A 20,246-nucleotide genomic window follows, 5' to 3' on the forward strand; every position below is an offset into this window, starting at 1 on the left:
ATATGAGTGTGTGTGTGTGTGTGTGTGTGTGTGTGTGTGTGTATAGTGATACTAAATCTCCCCTGTATGACTTAATGCATATTGCTAAATCTATAAATGTAACCAATTAAGTGTGTGGCTGTAAATTTACGCTGAGAACTCATGCAAATAAAGTCCTTAAATCTGAGCCAGTAACTTAACACAACACAAATTACACTCGGCATTTTATGGAGAGTCAAAACATGTTTACATTGACTTACAGCGGTTGCCACGGTAACTATCCACATCCTGCGTTTGATGTCTGACCTAATGACGATGCCACAGTCTTTCAGCCAGGGGTTGGAGTCAGTCACACATGTGCAAGTCACAATGGGCTCATGTCTCAAGTTACTGTGGTGAGAATCAAGTCAAGTTGACAAGACAAGTCATTGCTCAGGTCCATCAAATCATAAGTCGTATGAAATTCCACCTTCAGTTCAGTTTAAGGACACCGTCATGAAAAGTTGAGTTTTATATTCAGCACCTTGCTTTGTGGGTTTTGTAGTGACGGATGAAGCTGGATGTTTTGGTGGTGGTGTCATACCACTGTTCTCTTCTTACTGCCATAATTGATACATAGTCCTTGAATCCAACTTTCTTTTTTTTTTTCTTTTTTTTTTTTTTTTTTGGACAAGCCCCTCTGCTGCAGCTCAGATAGAGCAGGTTGTCCACTAATCAGAAGGTCGGTGGTTCAATCCCCAGCTGCTGTTGAAGTGTCCTCGGGAGGGCTCCTGATGGCTGTTCCATCAGTGTATGAATGTGTGTGTGAATGTGGTTTGTAGTGTAAAGCGATAAGTGTTCAATGAGACTACAAAAGCAGTCCAACCATGACAGCTGCCTCTTGTGTGGGCGTCTGTCTGCTGCGTCCGAGTAGGTTGCCAGGTTTGTTTGCATTGCACCGGATCATGTTTCAAAAACAAAACGTCACTTCTCGATATCTACAGAAATGCTAGTTGTCATCAAGTGTTTTCGGGTCTTCTGTCTCAGGTGGTGAATCCCAAGTCAAGGTCAAGTCTTTAATCACTGTTAGTCAAGAAAGTCTCGAGTCCTCAGCAGCAGCTTTTTATACCATTTGATTTTTACGTGATTTATTGAGATTCATCTGAGATCCTGACACAGCTGTGAGTTAGCGGTTTGTATTTCCATTTGACTGAGTTATGACCATGACTCACATGGTGTGACGTTTGTGGTAAATTGTGTCAATCAGGCGCCGGGGGAAAGAAGAAGAATATTACAACAAAATTCAGACGCCTTTCATTTCTGTTCAGAGAACATTATTTGTTCATATCCAAATAATGTATTTGTGTTTATTTACATCCCTAATCCACACAGTGGTTATTGCCAGTAGTGCATAATAAATAAGCAAAAAGAAAATAATAATAAGGATGTGAGGTGGAGGAGGTATTTTTGGGGGAGATGACAAACCCACAGACTTTATTGCTTCAAGGCAGAGGCTGTAATTCAGAGGGAAGGCCTTGTGGCAAGTGCTTGCGGACTGCAGTTAGAACACAGCACATCTGTGTGAGCCCCAGACCACGAGGAAAATACGAAGCTGGAGGAAAAAGAGACAAAGGGAAAGAAAAAACGAGAAGGAGAGGGAGAGTATGTCTAGGAGGAGGGAGGGTGGAAGTCCATTTGGGGCGAGCTCCTTGTCATTTTCCGTCCTGACCTCTATGTCTCACCAGCTCCTGCTTGTCTTTCATCTACAACTTGTTTTCTGTTCGTTACAGTTGACCTGCTCTCACCCTGATATCCCCGCCACATAATTCCTCCTCCTCTTCTCTCTCTTTTCATTTGGTCTTGACCTCTTCATCTTCTTTTATTTCTCTGAATCTCTACTATTGCGCCTCTCTCGCTTTTTCTGCAATTACCACTCTTTTTCTCTCCTTCAGTTTCATGCTGTGTACAGAGGGGAAAGCGATATATTCATAATTGAAAAGGCAAAAACGGGGTTGTAAGAATGGCATTAAAAGAAAGAAGATGAATCGAGACGAGCAGCTCATACGAGCGCCTTTTAGATCTGTCATTCCCGTTTATGTCTACAACATATATGAAAACATTTTGCCTCTGTATCACTTTTAATCTTCTTTATTGTCCCCTGCCCAGAAAGCACAAACACACTCTCAAATTCATATTCAATCTTTTATTGCCTTGAAAGTAAAGAACTCTATTGCCAAAGAAACAAGATAAAATGCACTTCCTGTCCATCACACTCTTCCTCTTTCATTTTCTCTCTCATACCCTCTCTATAATTCTTTCTCCGTCAAGCATTTTTTCTTTACAGTATAAAAAATAGTTTTATATCTTATATAAAGTCTTACGTAAGTGTTTTTGATGATGTTTTCAATTCCTAACCTATTTGAGTTTCTAACCTCCATCATATTTTTTCTGTCTGTTTCCTTCCTCCTCACAGTGGATGGATGTATAGACTGGTCAGTGGATCTGAAGGAGTACCATGTTTTGGCAGGAGAACCCGTCCGGGTCAAATGTGCCTTGTTCTACAGCTACATCAGAACAAACTACACCATGGCCACCAACGCCAAGCTGCGCCTCATCTGGTACAAGAACAAAGGAGATGCAGAGGTAAGACACTGTGAATTATATCTGATTAGGTCAGTATGTATGGATGTCCAGGACTGACAGTAATGAATTAACATAAATCTATTTTTAGGTGGGCATCGTAGGACAAACATTTAATTAAACTTTTTCTTTTTTAAATTGTTTCATATTTTAATTAGCAAAAAGTCAAGTTTTTAATTGTTTTTTTTTAATTTTTTTTGTTATTATTATTTTAGTCTACAACCTTGTCTAAAAGGTTTTTAAAAAGTTGACATATTCCTCCTGAAACAAATTCTATTAACTAACTATATACATTTGGACGTATTCATTTGATTCACCTGGGGCGTGAACCAGAGAGTGTTTTCCCTCTACTTCATTTAACTTCCTTGTTGTGCATTCCCACCTACTCAGCTCCACCTGTAGTCCATATTTTGGGACGATGGTATCTATTAATAGCTTTTGTAAATTCTGTAAAAACACTTTCCAGATATTAAACCTTTATGGCTTAAAAATGTATAAATTAACTTGTTTCCAGTTTGAGATGCCTAGTCAACAGAAGCCTCAGAGAAGATGTGCTACTTTGATTTGAAAATAAATGCAAGCTTCATGGGACTCTACATTGGAATTTAGATTATATCATGACTTTAAATCATATCAAATATAAACTAAACAGAACATAAAATGGCAGCTCTGCACGTTCATTTGAACTTTGTTTTCTTGAATCTGTCAGTGTCATTCAGTACAGCCAGTTGGTTTCTCACCAGGTTTTTAAACATGAAGGTACAGTAGTCTGTTTGCTGGTTTATCTCATCTTATAACTGTCTTTACTTACTTTGCACTCATTTGTGTCTGGCTGAGTAATAGCTAATGTGCAGAAACTAGAGGACTGATAAATCATACAGTGGTCCCATGTGCTGCAATAAAAAGTTGTCCCCCTTTTACCAGCATTGTGAATTATATAACCCACTGTGTATACATGTACATACTATATATACAGCACCTGTCAAAAGTTTACGCTTTTACTTTCCCATTCACTTAAATGGGAAAGTGTGTCCAAACTTTTGACTGGTGCTGTATGTGAATATTATATGCAAATGTGGTTTAATCTGCTGTGTAATTTTTGCATTACGTCCTATAGGAGCCCATCATTTTCTCAGGCCACAGGCTAAGTAAAGAAGACGACTCCATCTGGTTCCGATCTGCTGAAATGGAAGACAATGGATTCTACACCTGTGTTTTAAGGTAATCTTTGCACAAAACTACAAATAGGGCACTTGTGGGTTCGTTTTAATCACTAATTTGGTCCTGCCATGAATCAACCCTGAAGTAAAATGACTAACAACAGGGTTTGGGTACAACCTAGATTCTCTAAGGAAGCTCGATGCAGGATTATTTCTGGTCCAGCTGGGTGCATTGTTGATAACACTTTGTGAATATCACATAAACCCTGCTGCTCTCCAGAGATGGGAGCTAGGTCAAAGTACACTGAACAAAACACAGACTTTATTTTAGAGTTGCACTTCCAGCACCGGCACTCTGGCTTCATAAAACTAAATAAAAACTGTAACAAGTTTACCAACATGCAAACAAAATATTTTTGGCCCGACTCTGGCCGACAGCAGTGCTCCTGGAGTTGCCTCGGTATTGTTGATTTCATCATGGGGGCAACCTTGGAATAGATTTCTGACTCTGTGTGCTCTGTCTCGACCCAGGGGGCCCATTTACATTGCATGGGAGAAAAGCAGAAGTGTTTTTGGCGTTTGAATAAAAGGAATGTGAGGTTTTATTCAAAAGTGCTCGGTATCCACTTTGTGTAAAAAGAAAATGCTCCCTCAGTAATCAATATTTCAACAGACAAATGGCTGGTATTTCAAAAATATTACTATTTTATCATCAACATTTTTCAGATTCACTATGAATGTAGGGTGCCCACAGAGAGTTAATGTTCAAAAAGACATTGTGTCATTACTTTATTACGCCTGCTGAGGTCTGTTCATAATATCAAAGCCTTTCTCTTGTTTTCTAGGTATTGCAGGTAAATGCGTGTGTGTCTCTGTGTGTGCTTGTGATTGTGCGTATGTTTGCCGCCAGTTTGGTAAATTGAAAAGTCCTGTGTGCTCCTTTCGGGATGAGGGGGGGGGGGCGGCAGAACAGCGCTTACAGTCTTGTTTACCTGCAAGTAGACGGTGCGTGTGTGTGTGTACATGATGAATGAACCAAATGAAATTTTTCCCTCTTGCAAACCTGTAAAAAAGTAAAGATTTGGCTCGTGGTCAGCCAGTTCCCTTAGAGAAGAGGTCATCTTCATTTTTACTTTTGAGTAACCCTCTTATTATAACTGTTATTTTAATGTCAAAAATAATCTAAAAGAGAAATTTGAGATTTTATCGTTAATTTATGTCCTGGTCAATCTTTAATACTGATCAGACTCAAAGACAAGCATTTGAAATGAGTTGTGTAAAACTGTTTAATCTGGTTATATAAGAGGCTTGCTCTGTTTGCGCTGAGTCTGAGTGTGTTTGTGCATCGTCTGGATCGAAGCTGGCGAGTGCAAAGTTAGCATGAACAAAACTCAGAATGGACATAATTTTATCACAATTGATAGACTGAACTAAGAATTAGAAATCATCATTAACCAGTGGAACTCACAGCACTGATGTCTCTCAGAATGAAACTCTTAATCAGTAATAATAATTGCCACACCCTTCATCATGTGATCTAGTTATAGAACTTCAGTGCTTATATATTAAACAATATGTCCGACAATATGAACACAATATTTAATGACAACTCAGTAAGCTCTGCTGGTGAAGGTCATGAGATTTGAAAGCTTTTAAAAGGCTAGAGGTGTTTTTTTTGTTGTTTTTTTTTCATTACGACCCTTCCTAAGGTCAACAATTATGTTCATGCTCAAATGAATTAAATGAATTAAGTCTTCACTATCTGCTATATCAGGGATAATGCCCAAAGAGTTGGGACTCCACTATAATTGAAATGATAGATTGATACAGAAGCAAAGAAGCACCCTACAAGAGGGAAAATATAGTTTGATTCCAAATCAGCCACCATTATACTGTCCTCACCTGCCAGCCAGTCAGAACCGAGAATTATTCAGCGATCATGAAATGAAATAGCACGGTCCTGTGGCTGAGACGTGTGAACATAACAGCATCGCTCAAACGGAGTCCAGCCGCACAAGCAGTCACAAGATCCTTGAAATCATACAAATCATGCAGCCCACAGATTATTATTTTATTACAGGAAGAGAAAGCAAAACGGTACAATTATTACTCAAACATACATTACTTCTGAGCACACAGTCTTCTCGTATAACATCTCTGGTGCATCTGCTGTTGGTTTTATATCTACGTGTAGTGGTTTATTTGTGGGTTGTTTACAGCCTGTCTGATCGTCTGGCCCCTTCTGTTTCCTGCTCAAACACCCTCTGTTGTAGTGATGTTCAAACATCTCACCAGTTACTATTGGAGAGATGTAGTACGTTGTTATAACTGAAAGGAATAAGGGCCAAAACTATGAAAGTAAGATCCAAATTGTGATAAACCAGAATTTTTCTTTCTGCCTTGTGCCATGAGTCACTGTATCATATCTCCACTTGATACTGATCGTCTTCCTTCCCTGCATCTGATACCTTCAGCAACTTCTCTCTCTCCTGTTTCTTTCCCTTTGCTTTGCACCTTTCCCCCATCACCCTCTCCCACCTACTCCTTCGTCTTCTCCCACACCTGATCTGCTCTCTCTTCAGCTCACCAGCTGCCTCCATCCCTGTACTTCCCCTCCTGCTTCAACTCCTGTTTTTCTTCTCTCTGCATCCTGCTCCTGTTGCAGCTTACTCCTGCTCTCTCTCCCTCTCTCTCTCTCTCTCCCTCTCTCTCTCTCTCTCTCTCCCTCTCTCTCTCTCTCTCTCCTCCTGTTTCTCCCTGGCTGCACCCGATTCACCCCCCTTCATCTCCCTCCCCCTCCCCCTCCTCTGCTCTCATCCCACCTCCTTTTCCTGTAAGAGCTTGACACCTATCCTCCTTAATAGGCTCTCTCTCCCTCTCTCTCTCTTTCTGTCTTTCCCTCGTTCTCTCAGCATGACAACCTAATTAGGGCTTGGTGTCTGTCATTGTCTCAGGGTCTCTTATTAACACACACACACACACACACACACACACACACACACATGTAGAGGCACTGCACCTCCTATCCAAGTGGAGAGCTACCAACTGGATCATATTATATTACTAGAAGCCTGTATCTAGAATGTGTTACAATGCACAGACAAAGCCACAGGGAGAATATACTGTTAAATGTATTCATTGCCCTCGGTCTGATGCATATTGTTGTTGCTATCATAAGGAAAATGCCATATTTTGTCCCATATGTGAGCCCACTGCGAGATAAAAGTCACTTTTTTTCTGGATTAATTTCACAATTCCACCTGACACTCAGTTGTGACTGGCATCAAGTGAAGTCAGGTTTATGCAGGGACAATAAAAAAACATCAGATTAATCTCAGTTGCAGCCTCAATCCGCCTGAGATAGATAAAATGGGTGTAATCTGTTATAAAAATGTTACCAAGTGCAGCTTGATATTTCATTTATCTCCATATACTGCCAAGGCCTGACGGTGAATCTCCTCTCCAAGATGTCAAGTGTACAGGAATTGGTGTGATGCTTCAGTTTGACACTCAAACTGCTTACGCATTTTGCAAATGACTAAAAATGGTTTTCCTCAGTAACAGTGAATTACATATATTGGATAGTGAAACAACAATGTCAAGAAAGCAGGTATCTTAAATCTGTCTCACTGTGTCACTGTTCTTACACAGGCACAACCCTGTCTCAGTAAAATGACATTTCTATACAACTAAACTGCAACAGCAAATATGTTTTGTTGTGGTTATGTTTAGACACTCTCAGCACTTGGCGAAGGTTATAGGGAAGATCATGCTCTGGTTTAATACAGAAAAAAGTTAAATAACTTTCCCTAACCTTAACCTTTGTTTTTGTGGCCAAAACCCTCACACAGCTCTCAGGATGTGCACCACGGTCTCTCGTGTGACAGTCGTGTGCCTTGTACCACCATCTACCCCGACCACCTTCTGGTGACTCTGGTGCCATTAATAAATCTAACACTTGCGTGGAGCTGGAGGCTTTCAGGAGAGCGGAGGCAGCTGGCCACTGTCCTCCACGTAGATTATAAAAGTATATTATAATTATTGTTATAAAAGCCTGGCACTCTGGAGGCTCCTTCGTCCCCTGCACCACGTTGTCTTCAGTTAGAGTTTTAATTTTCTTTCTGATTAATGAATTTAGTATTTATTTTGTTAGTACAGTGCTAGTTCGATCTGCCAGCCGTATCTTAGTTAGGCAAAAACTAATTTCTGTTAAATAAAACTCATTTGTTTTAGTTAAATCCATGCGTGTCTTCCCTTATTTGCTAGGGTCTCAGAGCCGGGCCATAACATCTTTCATTCAAAAAGAAAAAAATCGTTGTCTCTGAACATAATCCAGCCAGTGATTACATTTTGAAGTGTAATTTCTAGGTTGATAGACGGGTTTCCAAACAACGTCTTTGTAGCGTGTAGAAAACAAACTAGAATGACTGAGAGCTTTTTGGAGCTCAACACGAAAGGTTGTTTTTGTATTTAACTGCTCGATTTGCAAAGTCATTCTTGGAAAATGTTCCATATCACAGGAAGAAAACAGACACTGACACAGTTTGTTATGAGGAAAGTTTTTATTAATTCATTTAATTATTATTGCCAATGTGAAAGCCATCTACAGGATATTAGTCTCCATCCTCTGCTGTGCATTCACTTACCCTGTTACTCTGTCCATCCATCCATCCATCCATCCATCCATCAGTCCATCAGTCCACCTGTCCACGCCTTTTCCTTGTCAGGGTGATAGATGTGTGTGTGCTGAGATGTCTATATCTTCTCTAGTAAATTAACAAACTGTGACAGACAGGGCCAAGGGGAAAATGATAAGCTTTTTTTTTACAGACCTTTCTTTTCTACTCCTTCTCTAGTTTCCTTTTTGACTTATTTTTATTGCTTTGTCCTTACTTTGTCCCTCTCTGGCTTCCCTCTTGGTTTAATTCAGTGTGTTTGTCCACAAATTCCATTATTATAGGCTTTTCAATGTGTATGACCTCAACTAAGTCCAAGAAACAAAGCTGCATTGAAAGAATGAGGAACTTCTGCTGATTGGGAACTGATGTTTTTGAATGCCGGTGTGGTGTCAGGCAAGTTTACAGCAGGGTCACTTCTTTCTTTGCTGTTGTGTCCAAACATTCCTGCCTGTCGAAATGCGATAGGATCCTCTCATGAGTTCACACAAGAGCTATTGCTATGAAGGAAAACAAACTATCATGAGAACTACTTGTTTTTTTCATCGTGTTTCTAGGGTGAAAAATCTTAAGTTGAACTCTCGGATACATGATAGAACTCAGTTGGCTCAAGGCACAATGATTAGTGGACCTTTTTGTGACATCTACAAAAAGACCCAAGCTTCTTTGATTCATGCACCACATCCTGGGTCTGCCCCAAGTTTTGTAGCTGCTGGTAAATGATATGTCCTTCTCTCTCTGAGGTCACCGCCAAATGCCTGAAGCACTCACATATCCTGCCTTCACTTTGTTGTAACCAAGAAAATCAGTCTAAATAAAAGAAAAATATAAGCCGCTGTGTCTTTGGTGAACTTAACTGGTGTTGAGAGCTGTTCAAAAACATCAACACATTTGATGCTGTTTATAGATTTCTATTTCCTAGACAAAAATCTGAAACCTGGTTTCAGACAACTGCCAACACATCCAGTTTGTTTAGTGATTCAAATGTGGTGCTATGCTTATTGACAACTGTTTCTCCCAGTTAGAGGAAGAATCAATCAATCAGAGGTTAATTGAGTGGGAGCATCATCTTCCTACATAGCCGACTATCAATCTAGCTACAATCCTGAAAAATGGAGATAGAAAAAATAGACACAAAATTGTTGTAGTTGTACTTACAGAAATAACTCTCAATTTTTGGCCACAGCAGGCAGTAAAGTAAAGGCTTTAAAAACCTAGCTGGTGAACATAGTGGAGTATTTAACAGCTAAAGAGCCAGACATTTCCCTCAGGAGTTGGTAGAGACCAAAACAGAGCAAAAGCAGAGTGGATATTGGACTTACATTTATCGAGTGGCCACAAACACAACTCCAACTGAATGCTGATGTCGCTCCATGACTGGTGGATGTGTAAATAAGCAATTGTTTGCTAACACAGTGTTCACAACCTGATGATCATATAATGGAGCAGGCTCCAATCACAGCTTGTCTTCTTTTAAAACATAATGATCTTGGATGATTTTTAATGGAAAACATTGGTTAAACCATTCTGGCTTGTTTATTTTTGTGTAGTAGATGTAAAAATTAGTCTTTCATCTTCTTTCAATGATTTTCTGTGGGATAACATGCTCCAGGGAATATTGCTGCCCTCCCCACCCCTGCAGTTGTAACATGCTTCATTTTATATGTAATGTGGGGAGCTGTCTGTTTGCCTGTTGATTTTGAAAACACTGAAGATCCCCTGTGTCTATTGTAGTTTGTGGGTTTGTATGAGCTGGAAAGGGAGTACAACCTGGAGAGACCATTATAAAACCAAAGGTGAACAAGCATTAAAGGTGGAGTGACATTCCTTCTCGAGAGACCATAAGTGGAAAATAACATTGTGTGAGACACGGGGCACAGAAAAAGAGAGATGTGCACAGGGATAAGGTGAAAAGAAATGAAAGCAGGTGGGTGGGAAAGAGAGGAAAAGAAAGGAGGGGGTAAAGAGAGACTCAAGGAGAAAGTAGTTAAATTGGAGGGATGGGGAGAAAGGGTAAATAGATGGAGAGAAAAACAGAGGGAGGCTCCAGAGAACACTGCATTGCACATAAGGAGGGAAAGGTAGAGAGAGATGGAGGAATGAGTGGAGGAGAAAAGAAAAGCAAAAATCCATTTTCTCTACAGGTATAAGGACCTCAGTAGGGGGAGAGGGCATGCTGCGACTGCCCAAGACCCTCTATACACCCACTATGATTAGGACACCAGTACAACTACACACACACACACACACATATCACTTAGAAAGAAATTGATACACACAGTGAGAGGTCTCAGTTTACTTTTGAGGCTGTAACGCTGCGAGAAAGAGTTTGCACCAAACCTCTATCCTGCAACACTCCACTTTTTGTGAGAGTTGGGTAGAAAAGGAATCAAAAAGTAGACACACACACACAAACACACACACACACGCACACACACACAAACACACAGATACACACACACAGAAGAGGACAAAGAATGTGAAAGACAGAGGACAAAGTGATAGAGAGAAGGACTCTGAGAGAACAAAATAATGAGTGTTAGATTGTGAACAAGGTAGCGTGAGATGAGAGATTTCATGCCTCTGGCTTTGCCTTCACTTCAACACATTGTATTAGATGGAGATATAACTTGTTTTCTGTGTGGGAAAATGAGTGACTGGCTGGCCCTCTGGGATAGTGGGTCTGTGAAATGATTGGCTGGCTGGTCGATTGGGCGGTGGTTGTTTCATTTGGTAACATTTTGGCAGGATGATTAGCTTTGTAGGGTGGGTAGCTGGTTGGTTTGTTGGCAGGGTGGCAGCACCCATGGTGGAATGGGTGTTGAGGTGGATAGGTGTCTGGCTGTTTGACTACATGGTTAACTGTTTGATTGGTTGTTGGGCTGGTTGGTTTGGCTGGCCATCTCAGCTGTGTTTATGAAGCAGGTTTACTGGCTGCTTGACTGTCTGGCTCATTGACTGGGTTGGCGGTAAGACTGTCACCATCAGAAAAACAACAACATCAAGTGTTTGTTAAAATGTTTTAAAATGGCCCAGGGACTTTTCCAGGGGCTCAGGAACCATTTCAGGAACTCAGGAACCTTACCCATATTTTCCATGGCGGGATCCAGAGTGACGTGAAACTTTTTGTTCTTGTATGAATAATAATTGCCTTCTCTAAAGCAAAGGCCTAAGTAGTGGACCATATTTTATACCTTTTTGTAAAACCCCTACGAGAGGAGTTTAGGGTGGATGGCCGGGGTCACAGATTCCTTCATGTCTCCGACCATCAGTCAGTCTTGATTTCTCTTAATCATGGCTACAATCTTTGTCAAACCCTTCACCAAGTAGTTTTAATTGCCTAAACATAACCGAACCTTAACTATAAAGATAGCAGGTCAGAAAACGCTCATATGAGTAATTTTTGAAATAACTGACAAGTAACCAGTTTACTGCTTAGGTATGACAAATTCTTTATAGACGGCTTGATGGATAATGGGGTAGTTGGCTTTATACAAAATAAACTGCAGTTTATCTACTGAAATTTCAACATCATTATTTCACCTCACATTACATGAAGCAGTGCCACCTATTTACGGTTGTTGATGAAGTCAAATGAAAGACTGAATTCTCATTTCCCATTATTTCTGTGTATACCCCTCTGTTTCACTCTCAGCTATTCCCCTGTGGTATTTCTAGTAAGCCGAACCACCTGTCTCTCTTTGCATTAGAGGATAAATCTACTCTCTGTGGACACTCTCACACAAGAAACGCTCACATAGTTGTCACAAGGGTGTTTTCTAATGCCAGCCAACTGTTTAACCTTTCTCTTCATCAGATTAACAGACTGGGAGCAGGAGATAAAGACAGCAAGTGGAAAGAAGAAGAGACAAAGAGAGAGAGAAAGAGAGTGGAAGAGAAACTGACAATGGCAGTAAGAGAGTAAAACAGAGAGTATGAGAGAGTGGAATAGGAGCAGAGAAGGAGAGAGCAGTCATTTGAAGTTTCTTTGGCAGTCCTCTATGACTTGGCAGCCATTGAGTCGGTACCACGCTCTTGCCAATGTAGGCCAACATGTGCCAGTGCATGCCAACTTGAGCCAATGCCTGCTGCCCCTCAGTCTTTTGAAAAAAAAAAAAAGAGAGAAAAAAGAAGAAAAGGAGGCCTTGCTTCTGACACTTTGATGTTCAAGGGGTTTTAAGGTGTTCTGAAATGTGATCTGACTTGGTGGAGATATGGAGGAAAGGACAACGACAGAGGAGAAAGGAGGGCAGAGGAGGAAGTGTGAAAACCAAGCAACCTGTGTGTCAGAGAGGTCTTGTGTCTGAAAGACTGCTCCATAAAGCCAAAGTGGTAGTTTGATCCTCACAACATCCACAGCCCTTAAGTGTCCTGAATGAAGATATGAATCAGCCCTTGAAGTAGAATATAATTAGCTTAAAATTGTAATGCTCGGTCGCTGATTGTGGCCCAGTGGTATTCTACATTTACCATTTACAATTTACATTTATTCATTTGTCTGAAATGGTACAATCCAAAACTTCAAGAATTAGCGCCACAACACAAGTGTTTCAAGGGTCACAAGTGCATAGGAAATGACATGTTTTTTTGATAAAGAAATAGAGAGATAGATAGAAAGTGCATATCAGGTGAGTATGTACTTTCGGAAGAGGAAGGTCTTCAGGTCATCTTTCATGACAGAGAGGGATTCAGCTTACTGAATCAAGTTCTTTCATCGTAGTGACAATAAGTCAAGTCGTCATTCATTTGTAAAACATAATCGATGAGAAGGTTAATAAACCTCAATTAAAAAGTTCAGGTAGTTGGGTGTCATGCATTAGTGGCTTGAATGCAAGGTTAGCAGAAAGGTTTTACATGAGCTTTTGCCAGTCGAAGACCAGATGTGCCGCAGCATTTTGGACCATTTGCAGATGTTTTAGTGTGCACACTGGCGGCCCTGACAGAAGGGTGTTACAGTTGTCAAGGGAAGAGATGATCAGTACTTGTCTAACAAGTTGAGCAGCCTACTCAATCAGATAAAAGCTGATCATTTTGATGTTATATTGTGAGAAGCTACACGACCAAGTGACAGGTATAGTATGCTCAGTGAAACTTAGTTGGTCATCAGTCACAATGCACAGATTTCTTGCAGACTTGTTGTTGTTGAGAGCGAGGTGAAGATTGAGTTGAGGGTGGCGTTCCATCATATGAGGCATGCTGAGATCTCTGCGGAGACAGTACGGTCATCTGGCAGGAAGGACAGATAGCGCTGGGTATCATCAGCATAGAAATGGCAAAATTATGTGAGCTGATAGTCAGAGGGAGATGGTGTATATCGACAAGAGATGCAGATGAAGCATTTATCCCTCTCAGTGCCCCAGAGGAAAATAAGTGATGTTTGGACTAATTTCCTTGCTGTGCCACTTTGATTCTTGGTCTTTAGAGACCTTACTCTCTGCTACTGTTGAGTAGTTTGTACTTCTGCAACTATTTTGTGCAATTATAATTATATTATTAATTCTGAATGCTCCAGGTATATCTGGCCATCAACCCTTTGGTGAAGAGGCCATGAGCCCACAACCAATACTGCAATCGCTGCTTACAGTTTTGGCTTGATTCTTTGAAATGACAGCATTCAGAGAGCCAACACTGTTCAGTGGTTTGTATTAAACAGTAATAAAATGCTTAAAAAACAAGGCAAAGAGAAGGCTAAGCTCACTCCAAAAACAAGACTGACACCAACAAGCCTCAGTGGACAGGTTTAAATATACCTGACCCTCTGGACAATTCTCTAAAACTCTGGTATACTCACTTTGTATAATATCGGTGTGGCTACTACAGCATGGTAAAGAGTAGAATAGTAGAGTAGAGTGGAAGAAAGATATTGATTTGGTTCAGTTTAAGATTAAGGTTGAAGAAAGATTGTGGTCATGCTTAATAAAAAAAAAAAAAGAAAATGTCAACTGAAGGTCTGTGAAAGGATGCAGCCTATGGTAACCTGCTCAAAAGTCTGATGCACTGCACCCCCGTCCACACCATTACTTTCTACCTCACTACATAAAGGGCAACCCACAAATTTTGAAGTGCTGAATCGTTCAATACGGATGAGACTTCTGGTAATACTGCACTGTTTTATGATGCTTTTGCTATTATTTCAAAATGCTGAGGATATTTTGGACATTTTTAGGCATCAACCCTTTGGTAAAGGCTGTATTAACACTGTCAACATTAAGTGTGCCATACTGTTCACTGTAGTGTCTTTAATAGTAATAACGTGCCAAAGAGCCTCTGAGGTCAGCAAGATTTTTCATATGCAAACAGCAAATAGCACCATCAAAATGATCCTGTTCTAGCTATATGTATACATTGCCCCTCTTCACTTGTGTCAGTAATATAACCTTGAATGACTTATGCCTGGGACACTTGGTAAAGGCAACACTATAGTGGCAGGTATGACAGAAATCCAGCAGTACTCTGGGTTCCAAAGACCAGAGCTGAAACCCATCAGTCAAATAAGTCTTTATTTTAATTTCAGTTTCTGCAGAGCCCAGCATGCTGTCTTAAGTTGCCAATCAGCTTAATGATTTATAGGAAGAATAAAAATTGTATTTTACCTTCTATTTAACACAGCTTTAATTAACACTATAGTTCTGTGTGTGGGACTGACATTGTTGCAATTAATGAGCTAAATCAATGCGAATGAAATTACTGATTTTGGGAAATGTATTTATAGTGTTGAGACATAATCAGTCAAATGTGCAAAAGACAAACATTTTGAGGTTGTGTACCACTACGCAGCTCAATGTTCACTCTGATTGATATGAACAAACTGCTTTGAAGTTCAGTGGAGTCCACATTACAACACAAAAACATATGCACATAAATCACATAAATGTAAGAATAAGTAAATGAACTTAAACCATCCAACACAGGCATAAATTTACAGAAGACCAAGCCTGCACAGCAACTTAATTTTAAATACAAGCCTTGGGGTAAATACACTCAGTACTGCATACAAATGATGCACAAACACACACACACACACGCACACGCACACACACGCACACACACACACACCTTGGCCAGGTGAGTCCAGACACAGTTTTCTTCACAGATGCATTTGGCTTTCATGCTGTGTAACCCAAGCTAAACCCGTCACTACATGTTTTTTTTTACATCTTCACTCATGCATAACCAAGGATAAATATAGGTAGTTGTCCATTTGACGCCAAACATTAATTATGTTCCAATTTTCCACTTTTCAAAGTAGACAAGTGCCCCGGGATCCCAGATCCTCAGGAGGCCTGGAAGGCTCCGAATTCACTGTGTGGCAATTTGTGGTAATTTAATTAATGGCAATTTGTTTTATCATAGTGTATGCAAAACTAAAACACAGTCATTGAAATGATGGGGGCCTTGTACCTGCAATATTGCCTCATCTTGAGACCTAATCTTGAGTCTTGAGTAAAAAAATATTCTATGCTAATCTACTACTTTCCTGCTTAGTTGTATTAGTTTACAATGTGCTTACATGGTGCAGTTTACTAAAAAAAAAAAAAAAAATCTATATATATTCACATGCAAGTGGCAGGGAGACAGGGGCCAATAGAGTCTTACAGCTCTTTTTTGCTTTGGGTGAACATGAACACAGAGACTATTAATTCTTGCATATTGTTTTTACATATTTCTGTATTTCTATGACTTGATTTAAAAAGGATATAGGACACTTGGGGAGTTGGTAAAACAATTTGGAGAAATGAAGATGGTCGAAACACCTGGCATTCCCGTAATGAATTGAAACGCTTCTATCTACTCAAATCAGGCTACTGGTTTCTTTTATTTGCACGACACAAACAGTCATATACAAATGTAAAAAGAGATTAAAAAAGTAAAGTATCAATTAAAGACTGGTGCCATATGTTTGACAATTCTCAGCTTACCTACAGATGTCCAGTTTATCCAGAGCAATTGTCCATTACTATTCAAAATGAAATTTTAAATCAAATATCATGTTTGCAGTGGTCATACAATTCAGTAAAATTAAATAAAATTTAGGCAGTGGTGTCACAGACAGAACAGCAGGGACCACACTGACCTCAGCCCCACAAGCCCAGACCCTGTCTCCTTCTAGAAACGCTCCTGTGGCCAATCAGTTCAGTTTACGACAGGTGGACTCCAGTCAACTTCTACATTCATCACAAAGATAATTAAAGCAAACAGGATACACCTGCCACAATAAATTATATATTTCAATAATTGTTTTTTTATTTCCATTTTGTCATTATTGGTAACTAAGTGTAGCTTGATGAGCAAAAATTATTAAATCTACAACACAATAAAGTGGAAGGATCTGACTACTTTCTGAAGTCACTGTAACTGCTCTTAGTGATTCAGAGCATTAATGAATGTTTAATGGTAAATGACATGACCATTTAATGTTATGGTCAGGATAGCATACTGTTAGTTTTTAGTATAGGTGGCTACAGGTGGAATTGAATACCATACTGTGGCAGAGTTTGCTTTCCAAGTTTTGCTGACCCCAAAAAGGCCTGTGAAAGCATTTATGATAAGTTATGAAAGTTGTAATACGTCTCTTTTTCAGCACATTGGAGTTAGTTGTGTGTTTTAGGATCATCTAGACTGGTTTGGTGTTTGTCTAGTTGTTCAACCAGTTTTTATACAGAAAAATCAATCTGGGAAAACCAAAAAACCAAACATTATGTTCCTGTTTTTCCAGCTGATCGACATGCCTTCATTGTGTTTCTCTTCTGATATACAGTATACAGAATGTATGTACATAGTGAGTGTAGATGAAGTGATCACTCTGGTATAAGCTGTCCACTGAGACAAATGTTAGGTTGTTGCTTATCAGTAGTGGCACATATTGATCTGTTCCTCAGAGGCTGAGGTTGCTGACCTTATGCATACAGGAATATTAGCACTCAAATGTAACACACACACACACACACACACACACACACACACACACACACACACATTCATGCTTTCACTTTTATACAGTATAAAAACACTTGGCCAAAAATGGAAGAGAGCATGAATGATAGCTTTGCTTATGCACAACACACAGACATACAATACCCAACAAATGCACATGCACAGTGCAACACTGACACAACATGGCTCAAACATTAAGTTGAATGGTTGCTACCTTGAACAATTTTCATGTGTCAGTGAGTTGACACAGGCTAGTATGTATGTCTGAGAGTATGTGTGTGTGTGTTGTTTGATTTGTGTGTGTATTCTCTTTAGTAACTTTAATTATCAAAAGAGTGCAATTATTTTTTAATGAGGTTCAAATTCATTTTGAAGCAATTTAGTTGTTTTTTAATCAAAAAAGACTTAAAAGGACCTAAAGACTTTTGTAATCTTAATAAAATGACTCAGAGTTGCACCCACTGTTGTAATGAATGAATGTCTCCAGTAACTTAAAAATAGTAAATGCAATGCTTACAAACCTCAAGTCATTTATAGTATAATTAAAATTCATTGATAAAAGCATATTCATTGCTGCCATTTGGTGTAAAATGCCTGAATTAAACACTGAAAAAACCTCTGCACAAGCAGCATTTGTGACCTTATTGATGTAACATACAGCCTGTTGTTGTTGGCCTAATACATGCATCCATATACTGTATATAAGCATTTGTGTTCAGCAGTGGCAAACTATGAGTATTACCGCTGTGCCACAGGCATAAAGCTATAAAAGCTTAAACTTTTGTCAGTATTGACATTCTACACATTGTCAGCTCAGATAGATTCCCTACATTTCAACTGTTCAGTTCATTTTACAGAAACCATGAGTACAAAAGTATAATTCATTCAGATTTACCAGCATCGTAAACCAGCAAACCACTTCAACGGTGGTGACTCCCTACCGTCGAAGTGGTTGTGAAATCCGATTGTCTATCTATTCCTAAATTATTTATATTCCTTCAGTCTATAAGTGTCCACTGTCTATTGCAGACTGTCCTATCACTTTGTCATCTGTGATGTGACTGCTGTTTAACTGACTAAAGTGGCTGTTCTGCTAGCTTCACCCCCTGGACAGAAAAAGGTAAACCTCTGCAAGATAGCTCTGGTCTTTGGTAAGGCCTAGGGCAGTGATTTTTGGTCCCACCCACTATTTATCAAAATGTGATTGGCTAATTCACCTGCCACTTTCTAAACAAACACATGTGGCTATGGTGGCTTCAGGGCGTTCTGTTCCAATTATGAAGTCCTATCCAATGAGTGAGCCAGCTAACATTTTCTCTGGCTCGTCAGCAAAAAAAAAAAAAAAAATTGGATGATGATTGGATAACTCTCTTTTCATGGTTTTAGGAAAGTAACTTTTCGTTTCTGAAGCAAACTTGATAGAAAATTAGTCTAGATTTAGAATTAGAAGAAAATAATTATTAAATGAAAGCAATTAAATGTAACATTTAAAATGCTGATGTGTTTAGCCTTCTCTGAAGGCATAGAATGCCCTGAGGGTTCCACCACTGGTGTTCAGTTACTTGCATGCACAGAAATGTGTACGTGCTTGTGTGTGTGAATGTCTCAGCAGGCGCAGGTGTCCGTGCTCTCTCTCTCTGCCTGTTAGTTAGATTGATAGTCAAATTAATCTGCAGCTCCATCCAGGTATAAACACGCTGCCTGCTGGCCAGGATACATCCCCCTCTATTAGCGCCATAATTCAACGCACCCTCCAGCAGCCTGCCCTGATCATAGGAGGGTAATTGCAGGGAAGGTGAGCTTGATTTATTGACGGAGAGGATATGGTGGATTATAAATTGATTTGGAGATTAATTTATCGCTCATTTTGCATCTTAGATAATTGGAATTTGTGTTTTTTGGAGAGCACTCTGCAGCAAGTACAAACACACACACACACATACACACACACACACACACACACACACACACACACACACAAATAGGACACAAATCTGAAATATTAGCGGTCAGCCAAAGTGCAATGTGCCTAGAGTTTTAGGAGTGGTGCTGCATTCCTTGAGGACACTTTGGAAATGATAGTGGACCATGTAACAGATGCACAGCAATCCCTACAAATTAGGATCAGAGTGTAGCAATGAAAAAATCATTATAGCCTCAGTACATATGCTGTCTATGTGCCAGTGTGCCTCCAACAGCTTTCAACTTGAACATGAACTTCTGAGATGAGGGCTACAACAATGGAGGAAAACTAATCCAACCAGTAGACTGTTATAATTTGTAGTAAACAAGTTTCTGTATAATTTTATAACCATAAAGCATACTTTTCAGAATGTCATTCTGAATTTCATAATTTTACAGAGTGTCATGTCATTTTAATTTTTTTTCAGTTGCTTTCTCAGTTGATTAGTCACTTATGTTTCCAGTTGTACTGAAAGATGTATTCGCTCACACCTGGTACCTGTTTCAGCCTGGCAGCACATTCCTCATGTGTCTTGCACATAGGGAGTCATGAACACACCCATATGCACATACTGGTAAGAGTGAAATCCCATGTTTTACTCATAAATGTCTTCAAATGCAAATACAGGTGACCAACTCTACCCTTTTTTCACGATGTTACAAAATAACAAGCCACATGCAACAGACAACACACACATACAAGCGCTGGGGTGTGTGTGTACATCTGTGTGTGCACCAGACTTGAGTTTAATGTAGAAACTTGCTGATAACAAAGGGGTTATGAATGTCAGCCACTCACATTAGATGCAGAATGGGAGCCACAAATCTTTTGTTTCACCTTTTAAATCTCTTTTTTCACCTCATTCATTTGAGGATGCAGCATCACTGGACGCATTTTACTGGCATTAAATTGCCA

The 20,246-nt window shown here is 39.7% G+C and overlaps 1 protein-coding gene across 1 annotated transcript in view; it reads left to right on the forward strand.

Annotated features, from left to right (window-relative positions):
* Positions 1 to 845: 845 nt before the first annotated feature.
* Positions 846 to 20,246, forward strand: part of il1rapl2 (interleukin 1 receptor accessory protein-like 2) — a 153,032-nt gene continuing 133,631 nt past the window's right edge. Inside the window, exons 1-3 of the mRNA XM_023423340.1 lie at positions 846 to 888; positions 2,432 to 2,601; positions 3,716 to 3,819. Coding sequence (XP_023279108.1) covers positions 846 to 888; positions 2,432 to 2,601; positions 3,716 to 3,819 — 317 coding nt within the window. The remainder of the gene's footprint in view (positions 889 to 2,431; positions 2,602 to 3,715; positions 3,820 to 20,246) is intronic.

The sequence above is a fragment of the Seriola lalandi genome, unplaced genomic scaffold, assembly GCF_002814215.2.
Source record: "Seriola lalandi dorsalis isolate HSWRI2012SDOR001 ecotype SW California unplaced genomic scaffold, Sedor1 jcf7180002054691, whole genome shotgun sequence".
Lineage (NCBI taxonomy): Eukaryota > Metazoa > Chordata > Actinopteri > Carangiformes > Carangidae > Seriola > Seriola lalandi.